Source organism: Melospiza georgiana, chromosome 3, assembly GCF_028018845.1.
Source record: "Melospiza georgiana isolate bMelGeo1 chromosome 3, bMelGeo1.pri, whole genome shotgun sequence".
NCBI lineage: Eukaryota > Metazoa > Chordata > Aves > Passeriformes > Passerellidae > Melospiza > Melospiza georgiana.
In genome coordinates, this window is record NC_080432.1 from 80632017 (window position 1) to 80654744 (window position 22728).

Consider the following 22728-nt stretch of genomic DNA (forward strand, 5'->3'; position numbering starts at 1 on the left):
TCTCTCTTCCTCCCAAGCTTAGCAAATAACTTCCTGTGGCACTTGCTGAACTACAGACAAACACACTTCTCAGCAGCATGACTGTGAAAGCTGCAGTCCCTCTTCTCCTCACCACATGTGTGTAAGGAAGATCAGTTAATGTGCCCAGCCTTAGCACCAAAATGAAATTCTGATTTTATCGTAACACACTAGCTCGACAGTCTCTCACTAAATGAATTAAAAGCTCCACAATACCTGTCCTCCCAACCTCACTTGCCACTTCCTCAAGGTTAAATAGCTCACACTGCACTGCTGTCTCCACTACTTGCACATAATTATATTTTCTGTGTAAGTTTGTGCGTGCTCCCCATCTCACAGCAATTCATATGGACACACTCAGGTGGCATACTCCTGTGCCAGCCTTTGGAAATTGTCTGTTTTCTGTGAGATTAAGTTCTTCCCTCCTAATTAAAAGAATTGCTCAAATTTGGCAAAATTAATTGAATATACTATTAGCTAATTTATTTTTAGTTAGACCTAAGGGAAAATCCAATTATAGATGACAAAGTTCTGCAGTGGATCTCCATCTTCTCCTTTCCCCTCAAGAAACGATTTCTGATGAGCCAAATCCTGCTAATATTTCCTACCTCCAGTACACCACTACCCCTGCAGGCTGTCTGGAGAGCTACTTGTGACCAGGCTACAAACCAGGGTGACCCCAAGGACCTGCAGTCTGGGTGCTGAGGTGGCTCTGAGGGATGGCAGCCCCTTCCACCAGCCTGCATTCTGTAGAAAATCAGGCAGTACCCATTTTCTGTAGCTGCAATGTCTGCCCCCACTGGTGCCCAGATAGGAATTTAAAATAATTGCCTGATGGTTAAATTGAATATTTGCTTAGGAAAAATATCTTTGAGGGCAAACATTTCTTTGAAGAATAAAGGGTATTGTGTGACGGTGTTTACAGGGGTTTTCAGGTGAGGGAAGAGACGAGAATGTTGACTCCATGTTCAGAAGGCTTGATTTATTATTTTATTATATATATTACATTAAAACTATACTAAAAAGAATAGAAGGAAAAGTTCCATCTCAGAAGGCTAGCTAAGCTAAGAATAGAAAGGAATGAATAATAAAGGTTTGTGTCTCAGACAGAGAGTCCAAGCTAACTGGGCTGTGGTTGGCCATTAATTCTGAACATCCAAGATGGGCCAATCACAGATGCACCTGTTGCATTCCACAGCAGCAGATAATCATTGTTTACATTTTGTTCCTGACGCCTCTCAGCTTCTCAGGAAGAAAAATCCTAAGAAAGGATTTTCATGAAAAGATGTCTGCGACAGAATTGCAGTTCTTCAGCCTAACCCTTCATAGTTATGCACCTCAATGGCTTTTAGACACCTGGTGTTTCTTAGCTGGAGCTCTCCTGATGGTGCACTGACAGTTTCCCCAGGCAGAGCTTTTGTCCTGGTGGAAAGGAGCAATAGTGCAGCACTGGCTGGCAGGCTCTGCTGGGAGTGCTCTGAGGAGCACAGTGGATGGAGAGCATGCACACACACTGAAACTGCCCAGCTGAAAGATCACAACAGCTCCATTTTACCAGGCAGGGACATGATTCTCCCCTCACAAATAAGAAGAAGGCGAAATTAAAAAATAAAAAGAACCCGGTTCTGTGCTAACATTCACCTGAGAGGCATCTGTCATTCAGGCCCAGGGCAGTGGGTGCACTCTGGATTTAGGATGCCCTGTCAGGATCAGCTTCTTCCCAAATCAGGATGTTTTGTACAAAAGGGCACTGCTTCCCTCCTGGATGGGAGGGATTTTAGACATTTGGGCATGTGGAGATAAGGAATGCACTTCAACTTGAGAGACTCACTCTCCTCCTGAATTGGACTTGGATTATCAGAAATGCAGCTTCTTCTGCTCTTTGTCCTCTTGTTGGATTCAGTGTGAGAGGGGAGGGGAGGAAGGGAGGGAGGGAGGGAGGAAGGGAGGAAGGGAGGAAGGGAGGGAGGAAGGGAGGGAGGGAGGGAGGGAGGGAGGAAGGGAGGAAGGAAGGAAGGAAGGAAGGAAGGAAGGAAGGAAGGAAGGAAGGAAGGAAGGAAGGAAGGAAGGAAGGAAGGAAGGAAGGAAGGAAGGAAGGAAGGAAGGAAGGAAGGAAGGAAGGAAGGAAGGAAGGAAGGAAGGAAGGAAGGAAGGAAGGAAGGAAGGAAGGAAGGAAGGAAGGAAGGAAGGAAGGAAGGAAGGAAGGAAGGAAGGAAGGAAGGAAGGAAGGAAGGAAAGGAAGTTTCAGTGTCACAGTTTTCATGCTCACCTTAGGACAGCAGTTAAAGGTGTGTTTCCAAAGGAGGCTGACAAACCACAGCAGGAACAGAAGATTTCTGTGTGCATACATATACACAACACTACTATGGATGTGTTGCACAGTATAGCTAAACTGGTAGTAGCTATTATATAGTTATAATATTCGTAGATATTGTTCAGGTGAACAAAGAGTAGAAAGGGAAAGAAAAAACAAAAAAAGGAAAAGAAAACAGTGGAAAGAAGAAATCAAGTTGTTCTCCCAAATGCACATAATAATTACATTGGCTCCTTGCTGTGTGCCCCTCTACAGCCTCAAGGCCAATTCACTGCCTCTCCAGAGGCAGAAAATGCCAGTGACTATCAGGTAGGTTGCCATTCTGCTGTGAGAAGTTTCTCTGTCCAGACTGAAAATGTTGCATTTCGCAGCCTGCATGAAAACTGGACGCTGCTGCTTTCATCTGGCCGTCCTCAGCACTTGGTTTGCAGACCACATTTGCATTTCCTTCACTGTAGGCCAAACCAGAGCCTCCCACCACTTCAGCATGATAGCAAGTGACCTCAGGGCTCTACAAAGCCCTCAGGGCTGGTGAGGGCAGCCCAGTTCCCCTGAGCGTGGCACCAGCATCCACCTCCAGCTGTAGTCAGTGATTCTTGCTGGGGCTGTGCAGCAGGGAGCCAGAGCCTGGCCCAGGGAATGGCATCCCTACGAGGAGGCTGCCTAGAGTAGCTCTTGACACTGCTCCTTCAACAGGCCATGTCCTCTCAGACCCCAGCAGTGGTGTCCATCACCTGGGTGCAGGTACCTGGGCTGTCAGCAGCAAAATCACTCATGCCAGGAAGAAAGAGGGTTTGGGGAGCTGTGCTTCAGTGAAATGGCCTCACAAAGCACTGCAAGGTGAGGTTTGTTGCCTATTTCAGGCTCACCTGCAGTTCTGGATCAGCATGGGCTGTTGCAGCCTTTGCCAACCAGTTCCCCAGAGTCAGCTCACCAGCTCCCAGCTGAGCCACCAACCACTGCCCCAAGGGCTGGAAACAAACTCCCCAAAGGCTTAGTGATGCTCTCAGCAGCATTGCACAGCTGTTGAGTGCCAGGCACTGGGGAGAGATGGTTTACAGCTCTGCTGGCGCCTGCAAGGCAGTAGTGACCCATTGGAGCTGCTGCTGAGCCATTTCCTCTGACCCTGCTGTGGGGTTTTATCTCCGTGTAGCACTGCAGTGACCAACAGGTCTTGCCTGCTGGCACTTGGCTCCTCCCCTAGGAAGGCTTGGGGCTGTAATTTGGCAGACCAGATGCAGCTGACTGTAGGGGTTTTTTGGGGTTTTTTGCAGGTCTTCAATTGCAAACAAGGCAGATGTGTGTTCCAAATACTCCACCCTTCATTTGTCCTCAGGGGATAAAAACTATTCTTTGGGTGCATTTTGTTTTCTCAGAAAGAGGGGTCTGAGCAAGTCACATTACTCACACGCAAGAAGGGTCTGCTCCTGCCCTTCAGCTGGAAGGGGCACATGGGGTGCCCAGGGCAGCAGTGTGCAAGCAGCAGAGGCGCTCCCCAATACCCTCCTGGCTTCCAGGGGACCCCCCTTGACTCTGCACAGAGATCTGCTTTCAACATCAGCAGCTTTTCCTCCTGTGAGCACCCTCACAAAGCACAGAAAATCCTGACTGTACAAACAGAAGTGTGTATTTTTGTTACAAACTCAGTGTATATAGTAACTACATGCACCACCTTTTTATGCTGATCTCTCTCTGCCTGGGTGAGATGCTGTCACTTCTCTATTACAAAGGGATGCATCTCTCTGCATCTGAGCTCTCATTTTCCCTCCATGCCCAGAAGATCTCACCTAGCATGGAGAATAGCCAGACATCTGTGCTGTGGGCAGGGTAACAAGTGTCCTTTGTTTTCTCCCATAAGAATGATAAGGCTTTCACTGGATGTAGTCAGAAAGAGCAGACCTCTTGCTCTGCTATCAGATGTTCTCCCTTATGGAAAATGCAAGCCCCAGGAAATGGTTATGGCTCTACATCATTTCAGACAGGGCCTGGCCCCAGCCAGATTTTCAAAGCCCTTTTTAAAAATAGATTTTCACTCCCCAATTTCATTTTCTATCCAATTTTCTCTCTGTGCTGCACCACGCCCACACTATTTCTCCTTAAACTGAAATGCTTCCCACCACTGCTTCCTTTCAACACCCCTTGCCAGGCTTGTCATTTACTGTACATCTGCATTTTGCAAGCCACAGCCAGCAACCAAAAGGACAGAGCCTTTCATGTTTTGCTTAGCACCGGAGGGGGAGGAAGCAATGTGTTAAAAGGAGGCACCCACAGCTGACAAGGCACCCCAAAATGGGATAGGTGTGAGGCTGAGGGAGCAGTGTGGGAACGTCTGGTGGCTCTAGAGTACTTAAGCATGGAAGATGCTGGGGCAGTCTGACACATGAAGGTTATTTAGGGCTAAGAGCCTTCTTGAGGTAAATGTTCCACTGCAGTCACCAACGAGAGAGAGCAAGGTTCACAGTCAAGTGAGTATTGCAATTTGGAGAAGAGCCTTAAAATACAGTGTGAGCTAGATAAGTTGTAGAAATGAAGTGCAATGAAACTGAGATTTAAGAAGACAAACGTGAAACGCTTCCTATCTGAGGGAAACATCAATTGCACAAACACAGAAAGTAGGGATGTTGGTTTTGCACAGCACAGCCCAGCCTCAGATGAGAGTGGATCCTGAGCTACACAGGAGCACTGCACATGCATCCCAAGCAGGAACATTGCTCATGCCTAAAACTAGCAGAGGCTTTTCCCGAGGTAGACTGGCACAGATAGGTCTTGGTGTGAGAACAGCATTTATCTGTGGGGCATCCTTCTGTCACAACTGACAAAAAGCAAATGCTGGAGGAAATCCTGAGAGGGAAACAAACAAAAGAAGTTTTAAACAATCTGACAATTGAAAAAGGTGAAACTAAATGAGAAAAGAAAAGAAAAGAAAAGAAAAGAAAAGAAAAGAAAAGAAAAGAAAAGAAAAGAAAAGAAAGAAAGAAAGAAAGAAAGAAAGAAAGAAAGAAAGAAAGAAAGAAAGAAAGAAAGAAAGAAAGAAAGAAAGAAAGAAAGAAAGAAAGAAAGAAAGAAAGAAAGAAAGAAAGAAAGAATCAGTGAGGTGTAGAAGATTATTTCTACAATTGCACAGACCACACCCCCATCCATTTATTGAGGACAAAATAAGCAGAGCACAGAGAAAGCAAGGATGAAATTACATGTACTTTAAAGAAACCATGCAGAATTTCCAAAACTGATGGAAATAGATGGGACATGCTGTATTGTCCAAGCAGGCCTGTGCTCCTGCTGCAGCTACTGTGAGCACACCATGGTTTCATGCAGCAGCATGGTCCTGACAGCTCTGGGTGCTGCTGCACCAGCTTGTGCTAACCAGGCTCCCTCCTGCTCCTCCCACCCACAGGAACTTTGCCCCATTGCCCCTCTGATAACGCTTCCCACACTTCATTCAGTGTAATTATCTTAATGAGCATTTTCAGCACAGGTATCCTGGGAAGGATTTTCTCGCTCAGAACTATAGGAACTTTAAAACGTTGCTCATCTTGCTCTTAGAAGCTTTTTTCCCCCTTTGTTTGTATCACAGCTAATCTGTTGAAAATCATGTAAATTTATTTTGTGTGGGTATGCAAAATAATACAATCAGCCAGCACAGAGAGAGAGGTGCAGAGGGACCTTCTCACAATGTGACGCTTCAGAGGGTCACCCTGTCCTCTGGCTGGAGCTGGACACTGCCTCCTGCAGAAATGGTGAATTACTTTCAAATGCTGAGGAGGAACTGGTAACCCTTTTAATAACTTCAGGGCTTCATTTTTTTCCCAAATAGTGTACTGTGGGTGTTCTGAAATATTTATTTTGCTGTTTGGGTGAAGGCTATGCTATGCTGTAGCCTCCTCCCACAGCTCTCTTCTTCAGAGGCTGGGGACCAGAAAGCCCCTTGGAACCCCCCAATGCTCCACAGCTCCCAGAGCCACTGGGCTTGCGTGGCAAAAGCAGATGGGTTCATCCACTGGAGCAAGAGGTCTGCAGGGAAGTGTCTCATGGGCTCAGTGAGCAAGAACACGGGAGGACTAAACTCTTTATGGCTTCAGCTGCCAAATTTTATGTCTGCTTCTCTGTAGTGAGGGTCACGCTGCTCTTGACTTTCATCAGGCACTCTGGTGCTTAGTTTAAACAGCACTCTCCATATCAGAAACTCCTGGGCACACGTACAGGCCTGGGCTGTCTCACTTGGGGGCAGGGGACACCATGGCAAGGCGTGGCAGATGCCCATCAAATTTTATCCATCTGGCTACACCAATGCACAAAAGACCCTTCTTCTGTTCAATGATGATGAGAGGACTGCACACACAGTGTGGCAGCAGGAGGTGTCCCAGAATCCCAATAGATTCCCTCCAACATCTGCTCAAGAATAGATTTTTCTTTTGCTTTTAATATTTTTTTCAGTTTGAAAAGAAGAAAACAAGCAAAACCACAGGGTACAGTAAACTGCTCAGAAGGGCAATGATCTGAAGTTGTAGAAATCACCACAGTGCTGTGTTAGGACACTGGGAATTCAAAATGTTCAACAATAAAAGGACAGCTCACATTCAAAGGTGACATTCAAAGCAATTCAAACAGCATAATAAAGCAGTATGTAATGAGGTACACAGCTCCTATCAAAAGTCCTCTTATTAAAGAGCTGCTGAGTGTGCTGTGCAAAAGGATTTAAAATAGACATTTCTGGTTAAACAAGGTCTCTTTCTAACATATCTTCCTTTTTGACTGTTCCTGCAGTCAGGGAGGTCATATCATAAGGCTAAATTTGTGACGACATAGCTGTTTCCATGGCAGCTAACTATTGTCATAAACACTGAGCTTTATGATTTCACAGCTGGATTAAGAAAAAAAGAGAACAGGGCTGGAAAGGGAGGAAGTTTTTTATTCCAACGAGAGTTAGGGGAATACAGAAGATTGCAGGCAAAGAAAATTGCTTTTTGCGTAAATGTTCTTTTTTAAGTTTACCCCAGTGTGAAAGTCCTTTTTAAGGGATGTAATTTGGGTAACGATCCCTCTCCTATTTAAATGCTCACGAGGCTAATGAGCAAGCTTGCCTATTTTTGGAACACTTCAGCAGTAAGGCTGGATGTTTTGCAGCAGGAAGCCAACAGTACTAAAATGTGTTCTCCTCACTTTCCTGAAAGCTCCTGACCCCTTCCTCCATGATTTACTGTGACTTCACCATCTAGAAAGCAATGCACAGGTGAGGTTAGGTTATTTATGATGGTGAATAAACCCCACGAGCCACCCTTCACCTCCTCATTACCTGAATTATGGCTTTTTTCTCTCAATTATATTGAAACGTCCGTGACTACTGAATGGAAACGCCTCTCAAGGTGGACAGATTGAAATACAATTGTTTTTTTAGGAAGAGTTGGAAGAGTTGTTTCTCTGACATGGTGATTTATGTCCTTAAGTTAAGTTAGTATTGATAATTATCAGTAGCCCTTGAATATGAATATGCAAAGAGATTTGGTTGTGGGAGAGCAGAAGTGGTCTGCGGTGCCAGACCACCAGAAGGTGAAATATACCATCACACCTTGGATGACAGGACTCGTTTTGCCAGAGGCAAATCCCAGGACAGCTTTGTGGGTGTGAAAATCCATTCCTGCATCCCCAGCCTCATATCCCAGCCCCTCTATGGGCAGGAGTGAGGCCTGGAGAGATCCCTGGTGCCCACCACTTGCCACGGGCAAGCTCCTCCCCAAGCAGCATCCAGCTCTGCCTCCAGGGGCAATAAGGCTGGGGTGTCTGTAGGTCTCTCCAGGGAGAGGAGTAACAGATTCAGTTCTCTGGCAGCTCTCAGTGGTCCCTGAGGGGTGTCTGGCAGGTAACTGGCTTGTGTGAGAGGGCTCCCTTCATGCAGCTACACTGGAACAGGGCAGCCTCCATCCTCACTGTCTGGGAAGAAGCAGCATCACACAGTGAAACCCACAGTATTCCTATAGGAATGCAAGTGGGGAAACATCCTGTGTTGGCCTCCATCAAAGACAGAGCTCAAAGCTGGAGGAAGATTATTGCTGTGTGTCCTAGTGATTCCCCTGGAACTTCTACAGCAGAAACAAATTAAACGTAATTCATCTTACAAATAATTAGCGCGTTTCATTTCAAGAAATCCCAGCTGACTTTACCTACTAGGCACTAGATTAGTGTGTCCTGCCCTAAAAATGCATCTGACATTTAGCTTTCTAACAAAGAAAATTCATGTGCAGGTTTCTTGTCAAAATATAAAAGAACAGCACAGGCAGTGCTACAGGCTGCAGGATTTCTTCCTGAGCCATTCCAAAATGAAAATGTTTTAGAGCATGAGGGCTGGGCAGCAGATCCAGCGTGCTGATGTAGCCTGACTTACTGACTATTAAAGTCTCAAGGGAGTGGGGTTTTATTTTCTTTGAAAGAAATCCAAAATAAACAGAAAGGTCACTTTGTCAGGCTGCTTCCTTCCCATGAGATGGAAAATGGCCTTGCTCTGCAAGCTGGAATTGCTAGCTCTGGATACTGAGAGCTGTACACTAGAGGTCACTGCTATAATAAAGGAAAGAGCTGTCTAGCAGCTTGGGCACTCCATTTATTATAAGGTGACTCACAACAAAAAGCAGCAGCTAACTGAATTATGCTGTATCAAGTGCAAAGAATCACTGAATAATGCCTATTCAGCTATGGATGAAAACTGAGAGATATTGAGATTTTTGGAGAAGAGGGATAGAGGCACATATAAGGCCCTTTCTTTTGAAACACCAGATCACTTTTATCAGTTTCTATTGCTTTAATTGGAACTTGATAATTATGTCAGCCTGTGGGATTTCTGTCACACTGGTCCTCTTCCTTATTTTTTTTCTCTCTGAAATGGGTACTACAGGGTTGGCTTATCTTGACCAAAAGACCAATGCTGCCTTTATCTCCAGCATTCAAGTTCTGCTTAACTATACAGCAATAAATGGACACAAGGAATTTTAATATGAATCAGAGATGCAAAGCAGTGGGTAATTAGCTGAGGATTACAGATGGGATGCCAGTGAAATAATTTCCTGGGGAGAGACTGTCACTGCTTACTGTGCACAAGTCAACTTATCCTGAAGCTTCCCAAGTCTCCAAGCATGCTTGCCTCCTTGTATCTGTTTCTTTATACTCTTAATTAGTGTCTGGGACTGTTTGTTTAATGAGACATCCCACACTGTGGCAGTGTAGCTTCTCTCTCACACGCATCTTGTAGGGCTGAGCACAGATGATCAGCCTCAATTTTCAGCCTGTATTTCCCAAGCTTGTGTCATAATGTTATGGTGCTAATTAAGTCTCTTTTTTCCCAACCTTGCTGAATTATTAATTTCATTCAGGATCAAGCCATGTAACCTGTCCACAGCCTGTTTGCTGATGATTCATGACATTTCCTGTTTTGTTTCCTTTATAGGAACCATGGTTCCTGATGATTTTGCACATCTTCATGTGGCACATCCTGTGCAGGGAACTTCTTATCACAGTAGACAACAACATATTTTGTCAGCTGTTTCTCCTTATTCAGTCTTAGTTCCAGCATTTCACATCCTTCTGGCATTATTTTATCCCATGCACTTAATTTTCACAATCTCATTTTTCTCCTGCATCAAGTGGCATGCGGAGCAGGAACATGACAGGGAAAAGTATTTTTGTAGTGGGCAGCTGTGATGCAAGGTCAGCTCATCTCCCAGTCCTGGCCCATGCCCATGCTCACCTCTTGTAAAATCTCTCATGTTTCATCTTGGTCAGGTGTCAGACACCAAGAGACAAACTCATCATCACTACAGAAGCCACCTAAGGCCTGATCAGCTTTGGCACAGATCACTCCATCTCTATAAAATGTTCTGCCAAAACATTTTTCATGAAACTCAGTTTATACACTTCTTTTGTAGCAATCATCTTTCTAATCCCTGAGTAGTCTTCCTTTTTCCTTGATTGTTTTCTGTCGCTAATAAATATTCAAAGAATTACTTCTCAGTTCCTCTGACAATACTATTCAAATATCTGCAAATTATTTTTTCCCATCTCAAATCTGATCTGCTGTTACACTTTTTAGGCTTCACATCTGCAACTGAAACTTAGAGTCAGCTTTGTAAAGATGCTTTATACTACAGGTTCAGGTTCAGTTCAACTTTTCCCTGTCTGTTATTTCTCCTATGCCTTTTTCAGCATGATCATTTCTCAGGTTTTCTACATCTTCTTGAGAATCCATTTTCACTTTGTACACACCAGAAACTGTTTCCAAGATGCTGAGTCACTCCCCACCCAAAAAAAAGTTATTGGAAAAAATTATTAGGGTTTATTTTGGTCTAATAATTTTCATTTAAGGTAGCATGTGTTATATAAAGTATGTAGTGTGCTAGAGCAAATTTTGGGAAGCAGCAGTTTGGACCTATGAGTACTGGTAGTGTTTTAAGTGAGTATTAAGACTACTTTCTACCAAAATGTCTCTGGTCATGTCCATTACCTTCCTACAATTCTTTGTAATTGAAAACAACCTTGCTGTGAAGCTGTTGAAATGCACACAGGCTAGAGGAAAAAAAAAAAAAAAAGAAAAAAAAGAGACCAATTCTTTTCTGTGCCCTGAATCGAATCAGCAAAATGAAATATGTTGGTCATTTGGAGGAATTCCTGTCATAGCATAATTCCCCTGGTGTTGCTCAATAATTGCAAAGCTCTTCTAGCAAATACATAAACTTTTCCTGCCCTGCCATACATCTGCTGTGAAAGGAAGTCCCCAAAAAGCCCCTGAGGAACGCAGGGTGTCCTTCTCTGCTGCTGCCTCAGGAGCCCCCTCTGCCACAGTGCCTGTCCCCCAGGCCGCAGGAGCCTGAGCCCACCGACTCTGCTGCAGCCACCGAGCTGCTTCCTCCCCTCGTTGTCATCGCTGTCATCATGGACTGCCAGGCACCTGCTGGCACCCACCCTGCAGCACAAACAAACACCAAGCAAGGGGGTTGCCTCAGAGCTGCTGGCCACACGCTGTTTCCAGGTCAGTGGATCCCTCTCTTGGAGCTGGGAAGCACTCGTGGCAGTGCCACTGCCACTTGAGGCCATGACAGAGCAAGGTCATGAGAAGAAAAGTTTAAAAATCAGTGCTTCAGACTGTGCATTTTTCTCAAATGGGGCTTTCTTTCAAATGCCTTTGTGGATTATTGCTCATACTGACCTTTCCAATGTGTCATAAGAAACACCCATTCATGTTGGGTGTATTTTGGTGCTGTTACAAGCACTAAATCCAGAAGCTGACTCCATTTCTAGGCTGGGCTGCTGTACATGCTCTTAATGGTCACACACTCTTCCTTCCTTCTTCTGGGGTCTAAACATGTGTGCTCACATGGTTTATTCAGCTTATACCTCTACTCCTGTTCTTTATTTGAAGGTACTTGGGACCCTGAGATCTCCAGGAGTTTTGCACATGAGCACCAGCATTGTCTGGAAAGCTTTTTGTTGATGTGCACATGACACCTGGGGAGGGCAGAACATTTGTCAGAAGGCCAGAACAGGAATTATTCTGAAATTTAGTCATAAAACAGAAGCAGGCTATGTAGCTGGCGCCTTCATCCATTTTTCTAATTCATACCAATTCATTCCTCAGAGGAGTAGTTTTGAAGACTCTGGTAAGCCTAGACTATAACCTACCCCACCTTAAATTCCAACCCCACATTTTATATAATATTTTTGTTGAGTGTCTATTTCCCTTTTGCAGTTACAGAAATTCTAAGCTTGCGTATAAAGAGAAGAATAAGTGAGTCATCAGGTGTGTTGCTTCATCACTTACTTACCTGGAATGCATGAAGGCACATGGTTGCAAATACGGGAAGCAATTTTAATGTCAGTTCTAAATGTTTCCAAAACATGGGTGGAAGAAGGACAAACTCCCCAGTTAGCTTGAAGATGGAGCTGGGATGAGATTTGGGACACAACTTCCTGCAAGCACAAGGACCTGACCTTAGTGACCTCCCAAGTCCTTTCCAGGCTGGGATTTCCACATCTGCTTTATCCAAGTTCCCCAGCGGGTCACTCTGATCGCAGCGCGCTTCTCCCCGAGCGAGTTCATGCTCTCGCATGGTATTTGTATGGATGAAGCTTTTCATTGTTTTCAAGTGTTGTCAAGGAGTAGGATTGCAACTTCACACGCGAAATTTCATCATATCACTTGGCTGAATGCTCCTTGGGGCCGAGATGGAAGCATACAATGAATTTTCGGATACTAAACAAATCACTATTAATATTTAGCAAGTTGTACAGCTGAGTCATGGAAATTTGTGTGTAGAATTTCATTATTTGAATGGTTTTGGCTTTATTTTTTTCTTGTGAAAATGCCTAAGTCCTGGCATCAGCCTCTTCTTGCTGTTTTCCAAGGATGTTTTTGGAAAGATCTTGGAGACTAGTACCACACTGTGCAGACAGACTCAGAAGACACAGAGCTCAGCCATTTGAGACACTCTCAAGATTTTGGGACAGGAAGCTCTAAAACACTTTGATTCCCTCATAATCTAAGTTGTTTAGGGGAACAATGTTTGTCCATGTTATAAAAATAGCCATGTGGCCCCCGAGTGCTGTCCCTTTGAGTAGCACGTGCTGGCCACCACTGTACAAGACATCTTTACTGGGAACAGCAAGCATGGCTAGTGTAGAGCCCATGGAAAGGTCTGGGATGACTAGAGAGGTCCTCTGAGCGGTATACTTTCTCAGATGGGCTTTTACAAACCATTTTCAAAGCTCTTTATGTTCACAGACTGACAGCTAACATAGGGTTAAGCTGTGGGGGCTTCTGAGCTTCTGTGACTGTGGAGGGAAGGTTCCCCCTGGTTTGCAAAGGGTCATTGGTAGGCGGGCTGCTGTCCAGCCAAGCCATGCAGATGCCCCACATTATAAAGGAAAGATCACATCTCCTCATAAAGATTTTTGTTTGGTGCTCACCTGCTATTCCTGCTTTCCCATCCCATTTTTTCCCAACCAAAATAAGAGTGCATTGATTGTGAGCATATTGCCATCCTTCGTGTGTGGAAAACATGTCAAAACAAAAGCAAGATATCTGCAAAGGGTAATATTAACAATGTCTCTCTGCCTCAGAGGATCCTAGAGAAATTCATTAATTTATTTGCAAGATGTTCTGACTGGAGTAAGGATCCTGTAATTAAATTCCACTTACTCATTGTCAATGCCTTTATGTGCTCTTAGTAAGGAAACAAAGGAAAACATAAACATGCAAGGTACTCAATTTCAAATAAGACACACAAGGGACTCTTGTGCTCACTGAGATGGTTCTTTTTTCTCAGGCTTTCATTGCCCAGATTACTTTCACAGACGTGTGGCATTTCATAAACTGCATGTCGGTGACTACAGGGATGTGGGATTTCTGGAGACAGCACAAGGTGACATGTACCATCCTATCCTTCCTGCCTTTGTAACTCCTTCTTAATGGATGACTGCCTACCACCATGCCACCCTGGCAGGACACTGCCTCATCCCCCAGCTGCAGGAGACTTTCACCGTGCTCTATCTCGCTCTGGCAGACCCTTAGCTCAGAAGGGCTCTGAAAATTAATTACTGGAGTTTCATCATCAAGAAGTTTGCAGAGACAAGGGCAGGGGGAGCACAGCCCCCATCTCAAGGCTAGGAAGAAGCATTACACAAGCAGGGGGGGAGGAAAGTCTGATAGCAAGATCCTGGGACTCCCTGCATGCAGGGGATGTACACCTCTACAACCAGAGAACTGGTCCATCAAGCCATTTAAGAGAAGCACAGGGATAGAAGATACAACATCTTGGTCACTAATCTGAAGAACTTTCATTTTAGCAGAGCTGCTGAGGTAAAATCTTAAGAAGACTATTAATGAAATAATTACCTACAATTATCATCGCCATTGACCCCTGTGTGAACCTGCGTTTCTGTGAAGTCAGGATCAAAACAACTTTATTTTTTTTTTTATCAGAAGAAAGAAATTTTTACTACTGCTTTCACATAGAACAGTGCAAGGTTACCTGCAAACTTTAAGTGGGAAGCACTGTGGAAAAATGAGATCTGTGAAAGGTGCTAATTGGGCTGATCTTTACAGCATTTGAAGGAGTTAAACAGTCTGCAATTTAAAACCAAACTAATTTTTTTAAAATGTTTCAGGGGAAAGGGTGAAGGAACACACCACAAAGCACAGCCCTTTCATGGCAAGTCCAGAGAAGCACAGGGCTTGAACTTCTTTGATTCATTTTCTTATAAGAAATTCATGTTTACACAAAAACTATCTCTTAATGGCTCTATGCTGGGTATTGCTGTACCCACTGCTGCAATTCTGACTGGACAAGGAGCTAGAAGATGACTATTTTCCAACTTGATTGAAAGAAATAATCTCAGAAGAGTACTCTTTGTCCTAACAGCCATGCAAGGAAAATGTGTATGTCAACATAGAGGAACAGAGAGAGTCAGATCATCAGCTCTGGTAAAATCAGAAAGAAGCACAATGGAATCTGTTAATGCTACTCACAAGCAATAGGGACTGTAACATAAAACTGAAGAAATATAAAAAGCTTGATTTTTATATTAAAAATTTTAAAAGCTTGATCCACAGAGATTATAGCAAGTTAATCAGAAATAACAGCAGCAGGGGACTTCCTATGCCAAGAACAGGCTTCACTTTCTTGAATATCATACTTACAATAAACTATTCTGGACAAGAAGCTGCAACATGAGCATGAGGGCTCTGGAAAATCAGAGAGCAGTCCCATTTTAGTTTTTGAGTTAGTTTTGGTTCAGAAAGAAAGATAACAGAAAGGGATACACCCCTCAGTTGGTGTTCACACAGAGGATACCCACTGACAAGCAAATCTCTAGGTGCTGAGTATTGCTCTTGCTAGCACAGGGCAACACTGAGGGCACTGCCTGTGATGCTGCCATCAAGAAAAGGTCCTCACATCCATGAAGAAAACCTGTAACAGACCTACAGCCAAAAAGCACAGCCAGCAGTAGGTGACAAAGCGAAGGGAGACGACCACATCCTTATTGATCAGCATCGAACTCCGATTTATTGATCCAACATGCACATTTCATAACCGTGTTAATTAAGTTCATACCTATTGCAAAACCTGAGCTCATCATTGGCTACAGATTACACATTAACCCCTCCCTTTGTTTTCAATACCTGTGGTTTTTTATTGAGACCAAAACTTGTTTTTCTCATCCTGTTATTAACTGTTCTCAAGGCCTCCATGTTTGTCACTCTGCTTTCCCATCACTATCCAAGGACAAGGTATTTACTTGTTATTAAAAAACAAGCCTGAGAAATTTGCTGTTTACAGGAACGTGTCTGAGAACTTTGCTGTTTACAGCTGCCTTTTACTTTTCAATCAGCTGTATATTTTCATGGCCTTTTTTCCTTCAAGCCATGTCTGAGCAAAATTCTCCAACAAGTAGGTACTTCTTGCAAGGATGACAGTAGTACTTCAACCAAACACAAGAAAAGATTCAAGCTCAGAGGCTGAAGGGGTCACCTGGTGGTGCTGCTTGACAAGAATGTCAGTGATTGCATCCTGACGTGGTTTCACCCCACCCAGCAGCCAAGCCCCACACAGCTGCTTGCTCACTGCCATGCCAGCAGGAGCAGGGAGAGAGTCAGAAGGGCAAAAGCCGGAACACTCACAGGCTGGGATGAAAGCAGTTTAATAGGGAAAGCAAAAGCTGTGCACACCAGCAAAGCTAAACAAGGGATTAATTCACTGCTTCCCGTGGGCAGGCAGGTGTTCAGCCATCTCCAGGAGAGCAGGGCCCCCCCATAACGGTGACATGACAAGACATCATCACTTCAAATGTCCCCCTCCTCCTCCCTATTCCCTCAATTTTATATAATTATTATTTGTGTAATGTACATGACGTCATATGGTCTGGAATATCCCTTTGGTTGATTGGGGTCACCTGTCCCAGCTGTGTCTCCTCTCAGCCTCCCGTGCACTCCCAACTTCTATGCCAGCATGGCAGCAAGAAGAGCAGCAAAGGCCTTGGCTCTGTGTAACCCTGCTCAGCAAAAACAAAAACATCTCTGTATTATCAACCCTGTGTTCAGCACAAATCCAAAATGCAGCCCCATACTGTGAAGAAATTTAACTCTACCCCAGCCAAAATCAGCACACTTCTCCAGTCTTCTGCTTTGTACAGTAAAAAAAAAAAAGTCATGAGGATTTGGGATTTTTTTTAATTAAAAAAAAAAGATTTGGGCATTCTCCCTTCAAAAGAGCACAAACTTAAAACTTCATGGCTGCTCTGCATATGTGTGTGTGCATGCTGGGCCAGTGTGTGCATGCTGGGCCATGAGAAACAAAATGTGTTAGGAAACCAGAATAGTAAATTGTAATTTAATTTACCCTACCCAATGTAGAAAAGGGACCTAGCTGTTTCTTCACAGCTTATGCAATCTTTCCCATTGAACACTACCTCACAGGTCATACACCTCCTTTCCAAACATAACACTGCCTCATAATAAAACTTAGGAAAACATATTGAAAGGTCAAAATAACAGTAACAAGTTATAAAACTATTTTACTTATTCAAGGTTTCTATTTCCAATATCCTCTCTTTAATCTTACACTTTCAATATTTGCATACACTTTTGCAAACTTTATTAGGGTGATATTTTGAGTTTGGGTGGACAATGTTAAAGTGTTAATCCCTGAATGCATTTAAACACCCCCAGCCAGACTGTGTAACTAAAATATTTAATGTCTCTGTGTCTCTCTCTCTCTCCACTTTCTTGTGAGCAGTTTTCCTTAAACTAATCCTGAATGCCCTAGCAGAAGCTAACTCTTCTCTTGAGATGTTCTGCCAGCATCAGTTGGTATTTTAGCCTCATCAGAGAGGGACTAAGCTGGGGTTGGTCCAGATAATGGAAAGCTCAGCAGAGCAAGCAGTCTCACCCTCCCAACATGAAGTATTCCTTCCAATGGAAACCAGATCATGGAGAGCAAAAAGGGAGTTACCTGTGTTCAGGCATTGTCCTCACTAATTTGAGACACTCTCCAGTGTCCTGCCATCAAACACAAGTTAAAATACCTTCTCATGATTCACCTTCTGGGAGGTGATCACAGACACTCATGGAAGTTGCATCAAAGGAAGTTTCCAATTTATTATTTTGAAAAATGTGCCTTTAAGCAATTTTCCCAAAAGCATAAATGAGGCTGATGGATAGCTAGAAATGGGATTTTGGTCTTCTAAAGAAAGGCATAAAACCCACCCTAGACTTCAGTTCTTCACCACTCACTCTCTTGAGACTCAGAGCTCATGGTTGAGTGTGAATCTCAGCTCTGGCTTCAGGAGTTGCTGCTGATCTGTGGGGATGCTGCATTTGTTGTGTGCAATATTCACAGAGCACATGTGTTTCTCAAACTGCTTATCACCTGGTTCCACAGTGTTTGTCAGCACCTCTCTGTCCCTGGCTACCTCCTGCCATAACAGAGCAAGCAGAGTAGAACATACATCTTTCAGTCCCTGCAGCAGCTCAGGCTCCATCACTGATGTATTGAGAGAGGTCAGGATTGCCCCAAAGGTCCCTGACTTGTCCCACCTCTCAGGCAAATTTCTCCCAAAAAACAAGTGATAGAACATGACTGGGGTTAGAATGTAGGAGGAAAATGGCAGCAGAGTTTTATACTTCCATACATTTTACTATGACAGTATTTGAGGGGAAGGGGCAGATTACAGCCTCAGACTTGCCCAAAGGCAGAGTAATCCTGCTTTAGGTTAATCCTCACTGAAGCTTGGTACTGCAATGTTACCTTGTGCTGGGGAAGGTTATGAATGGCACATTGACAGCTTAGCTAGCAGGCAGGTGTAAAATGAATTTATGCTAACAAGATTGTGTGCTGTCTCTTCCTTCCCATCTGAACAATATTTCTTGTGGTATCACATGAAATGATGGTGTCTTAATTGAACCTAAAAGCTCTGAGTCCTTGATGGATCCTGAGGCTTCTGTGACAACAAAATTGGGTAATGATTCCAATATGAATGAAAAATTTCAAATACTAAAGCTTCTACTACAATTTCTCTGTTCTTACCTGTCTCTCTTATCCCAGTTATAAAGCTTTTTCTGACTCTGGCAAGGAATGCAAAGCCCTACAGGATTTTTGCTTCAGTCTTCCAACTTGTGTGGCTATCGTAAATTGAGAGTGTTGGTGGAAAAGAAGGATGGTTGATTTTCTGAGCACTACACCAGCTGCTGCATATCCTGTCCTACATCCTCCTGCTCTGCCTGAGCTGCAAGTGGAATTACACATATGCTTTGGCTGTGGCTCCTACATCTTCACTGAAACAACTAACACTTTCAATTGCGCACATTAGGGATGCAAATTGAACTTCAGTAGCTCCAGCTTACTCTCTTGGACTACAGGCTTAACCACAGCGATGTCACCACAGGAAACCTTTGCACCTTTGCATACAGGACGTTACTTTTATCTGCAGGAGCAAAGGAAGTCACAGTTTCCCCCGCACATCCGCCGTGCTTCGTCTGCTCTCATCAGCGCTTCAGTGCATGGAACACAACGATTTATTCTCATCAAAGGGGACCAGGGTCCGGGCTGAGGTGCTCCTGGAGGCATCCCGCTGTCCCGTGTGACCGGCCGGCAGTGGCAGCCCGAGGCAGAGGAAGATGAAGATGCTGAGGGTCTGCCTGGGCGCCAGAGGAAGCTCGCACGGCACGGCTGGCTTCTCACCGGCAGCGCCTCCAGTCATTCCACAGCTCAGAACTTCCCCCCCCATGTCCCCTTAGCATGAACAAGGTCCTGTCACCTGTGCTTAGGAAGAAGGGAGAAAGGCCGGGAAGAGATGGAGCCTCACAGACTGCTCCCCAGAGACTGCGCCTCGCCTCGGCATCCGCTGCACGCTTCGGACGTGATGGATGGAGGGCTCGGTGCTGGGAGACCGGATGAATCATATTTTCCATGTTCAGCTGTAATCTGCGTAATTTCTTTATCACAGGGCAAAATGCATTAAAGCCAGGTGGCTGCAGCACCCTGTGGGCTGCACTCTGGTTTCCTCTGCCATCAGGACACGGCACCATCCAGCTTCTGCCATCCCCAGCATTCTTCAGGGCGCTCACCTCCTGGCAGCTGTCCTTCTTCTTTCCCTCTGGTGCAGAAGGGCTCAGGGATGCTGAGGGATGACAACTCCTGCTCAGTCACTCACCTTTGTGCCCTGGTAACACAAATCAGCTTGGAAAAGCTCACAGAGAGCATTAGAAAGTGCTTCTCTCATCTGTGCCCTGAAGCATATTTGGCTTCTCCTCACCTTGCCTTTCCTTTAGGAGGTTTGGTTCCTCCTGCTGAACGTTGCTGCAGAAGGAGATGGACCATGTAAACGGGGAGCTGGAGCTGTGTGATGTTCCCTGCTCAGCTACTCCTACCTGCTTTGGCTGTGGAGGCAAGACGTGCCTGTACCCTTGAACTGAGCACGGAGCTTCCGCTCCTGAGCACATTGCCAGGAAATGCTGCGTGCGTCTGTCAGCCTCAGCAGGGCCCAGAATAGCTGTGCTCCCTGCCTGCCCCAGATCTTCACCACCCATGTGGATTTGCTTTTTTCATTCTGTCACAGCCATCACATGAGCTGCCCAACTTAAAGCTAATTTCTTAGTCATCTCTCTATCTACCAGACACAATGTCACACTGGTCACTGTGCCTGTCCATGTCACGGGGTCCTGGTTTTGACTCTGTCTACACCTCCACCGTAAACACTGCTGTGTCATGGCTCTTCTCCTGGGGTTTTTCCGCACTGTTGAACTATCCCTGTGGTTATGTTGCATGATGCAGGCCAACACCCCACTGCACTGTCTCAGACAAACAATTCATTTTTGTGGATGGGGATAAGAGCAGGAGAGCCAAACTTCTTCCTCTGTAGAGTTACCACCCTCTGACCATCACGGGATGCAGACCTCTAGGTGGGCTTCACCTCACAAGCCTTTGGCTGTTTAAATCTAATCATCCACCAGTTTCCCTCTTAGTGAAGGAACAGAAACAGGAACCTCTAATGGGCAACCTAAAATAGATGGGGTGAGTCACCAACAGGAGACATCTGTTACTATCCACTAATTAAAGACGGAGCCAAGAGAACCAACTCAGACAACTTTCTTCACCCAGCTAAGCTTGGGTGACAAGAATCTTCCTTTATGTGGTTTTGCCTCTACCTAGCCTACTGAGCCCTAGGACAAGGCATTGCCATATGCATGTTTAACAGGTACACTTGTGCAAAAGTATGAATGCAGTGTTTCCTACGGCTTTTTGAACTGATCATTCCTGATATTCCAATAATTATCTCTGCAGAATTAACATTCTGAACATTTGCTTTCCAGAGGAATATATGTCATGCCATGCAATCTGTAATGTGCAAGATTCTAGATTCACATAATAAATTAATTTCAGATATATTTTTAACCAATATATTTGTTCCTTGATTATACCACATGGCTGAAGGAAAATACACACTTCTGTTCCTCATATCTCACAGCTCAAGCAGCAATGTAACAGTAGTAGTGACTCTGACCACCATATGTAACAATATCTTAGCAGCACCATCATTTTATACCCACTGAAGGTGGCATTTATAACAGCAGGAATAAGTGAGAAGCTAAAAAGTGGTTCTGCCTGAGTCCTGCTCTTTTCCACTTATCCATTGTTGCAGCAGGGATGGGGCAGGAGTGTCAAAAGAAAGCATGTTTGCTTCTCCAAAATACTGGTATGACAATTCTCTTTGAAATGGGGAATAAAACTCATTTTCCTCTTGTCTCCATGTGCTCACAAGCGTGTGAATAAATATGAGCTGACACAGGATTTGTATGAGTGCCATACTGCGAAGCACCACTTTATTTTGCACCGCCAAGCTTTTGGCACATCTCATGAGGAAAGGAACGGTTCACAAACCATGCAAGTCTCCCTAAAACACACATCATAAAACCTGTGGTGTGTTCCTAGCCACTGTACATGCTGTTTGTTCCACTTACTCCCTTCCAGTGCTAGTCTTTGCCTTTCAGAATCCTCCGATTTCCCCCCTCTCATTGAATAGCATTAGTTACTATGGAAACTGATCTGGGGATATGGAACTTGGTGACATCCACATGGAAGGGATGCTTCCCAGGAACCTAAATATCGACTGGATGGTTGTATGCCAACACTGCATATGGCTTAGATTTTGTAAAAACCCACAGAAGGTCACTGAGGGAAAAGAGGTATCAGCTGAGGTTATGATGAAAGAAACCCCAAATCCACCCACTGGTATGTTTGGCAGTCCCATGACCTTCCTGGTGACACAGCCCTGTGACTCAGAGGGAGAAGAACCAGAGACAGGCTGTGCTGGGCCACAGGACTGTGGATTCCTCCCAGGAACTGCTCTGTATTGAGAGAAACACACAAGGTCACTACAGCTTTTGTGGTGAGCTTTAATGATTCTTACCAGAGAACTGTTAGCTAAAGTTAAAAGTAATTAAAGAAAACAAGATGCCATACTGACCACACCAAAAATATTTGTGACCTAGCTGTTTCAGAGAGGTCCTTTCTCATAACACAGAAATTCACCTATTGCAAAAATCCCTTTGTGAAGATACACTTGGCTGGGTAGTACTTTGCTGTGTCACTACAAGGAGAAGAATTTCTTAGTGAGATTAGGTCCAGCAGAAAACAGCTGCAAGGAAGAGAAGAGGGCCCTGCTCCCAAGTGGGCAGCACCCAGCAGAGGACTAGGAGCAGGCAGGTACCAAGCCCTTTGTAGGTGTCCTCCTGCACTTCACTGGAAATGAGCAGCATGTGGAAATGCCTTTTGGTCTCACTGCTCATTAAAAGCTGTTTTCTGTTCTTGCTAATAAACTTTCTAAATATCTCCTCCCTCCTGCCTTACCTCCAGAGGCCAGGCAGAGGCATCGTGGGGAGGACAGCCCCCTTTGCTTCTGGGCAGAGGGAAACCTGTGAGGCACGCAGGAGGGAGGTGGCAGCAGGGCTGAAGACTGAAATGAGAGGACTGAACACAGCATGATCTCAGCCCAGATTTATGGATTCCCAGCCCGTGTTTTTGATAAAAATGTGAATTCTTTCCTAGAACAGAAAGGCTGAAAAATCCTTAGAGTAGAGGGACTGCTTGACTTGCTTTGGGTTGGGTTGGTTTTTTATATATTATGAAATGCCAGAATAAATTTCAAACTCCTCTTGAAAGATTAAAAAAAAAAAAAAAAAAAAGACATTCAGTACTTTTTGGAGGTTGGTGCCTTTGCAGCAGTAGCAGACCTGGTATGGGCAGTAAGGTAAAGAGGTATACATTGCATACTTTAAGTGGAACTATCCTCAAAAACAAGCAAGGAATTTAATGCCTTGCACTGTGCTGTCACATTTTTGTTTAGCAGCTACGTGAAAA

General features: G+C 44.5%; 1 protein-coding gene across 1 annotated transcript in view; it reads right to left on the minus strand.

The window, feature by feature from the left end:
• CCN6 (cellular communication network factor 6) overlaps positions 1 to 12423 on the minus strand; it is a 35252-nt gene extending 22829 nt beyond the window's left edge. Inside the window, exons 1-2 of the mRNA XM_058019929.1 lie at positions 12305 to 12423; positions 11070 to 11279 (exon numbers count right to left, since the gene is read on the minus strand). Of these exons, the coding sequence (XP_057875912.1) occupies positions 11070 to 11279; positions 12305 to 12423 (329 nt within the window). The remainder of the gene's footprint in view (positions 1 to 11069; positions 11280 to 12304) is intronic.
• Positions 12424 to 22728: the final 10305 nt, after the last annotated feature.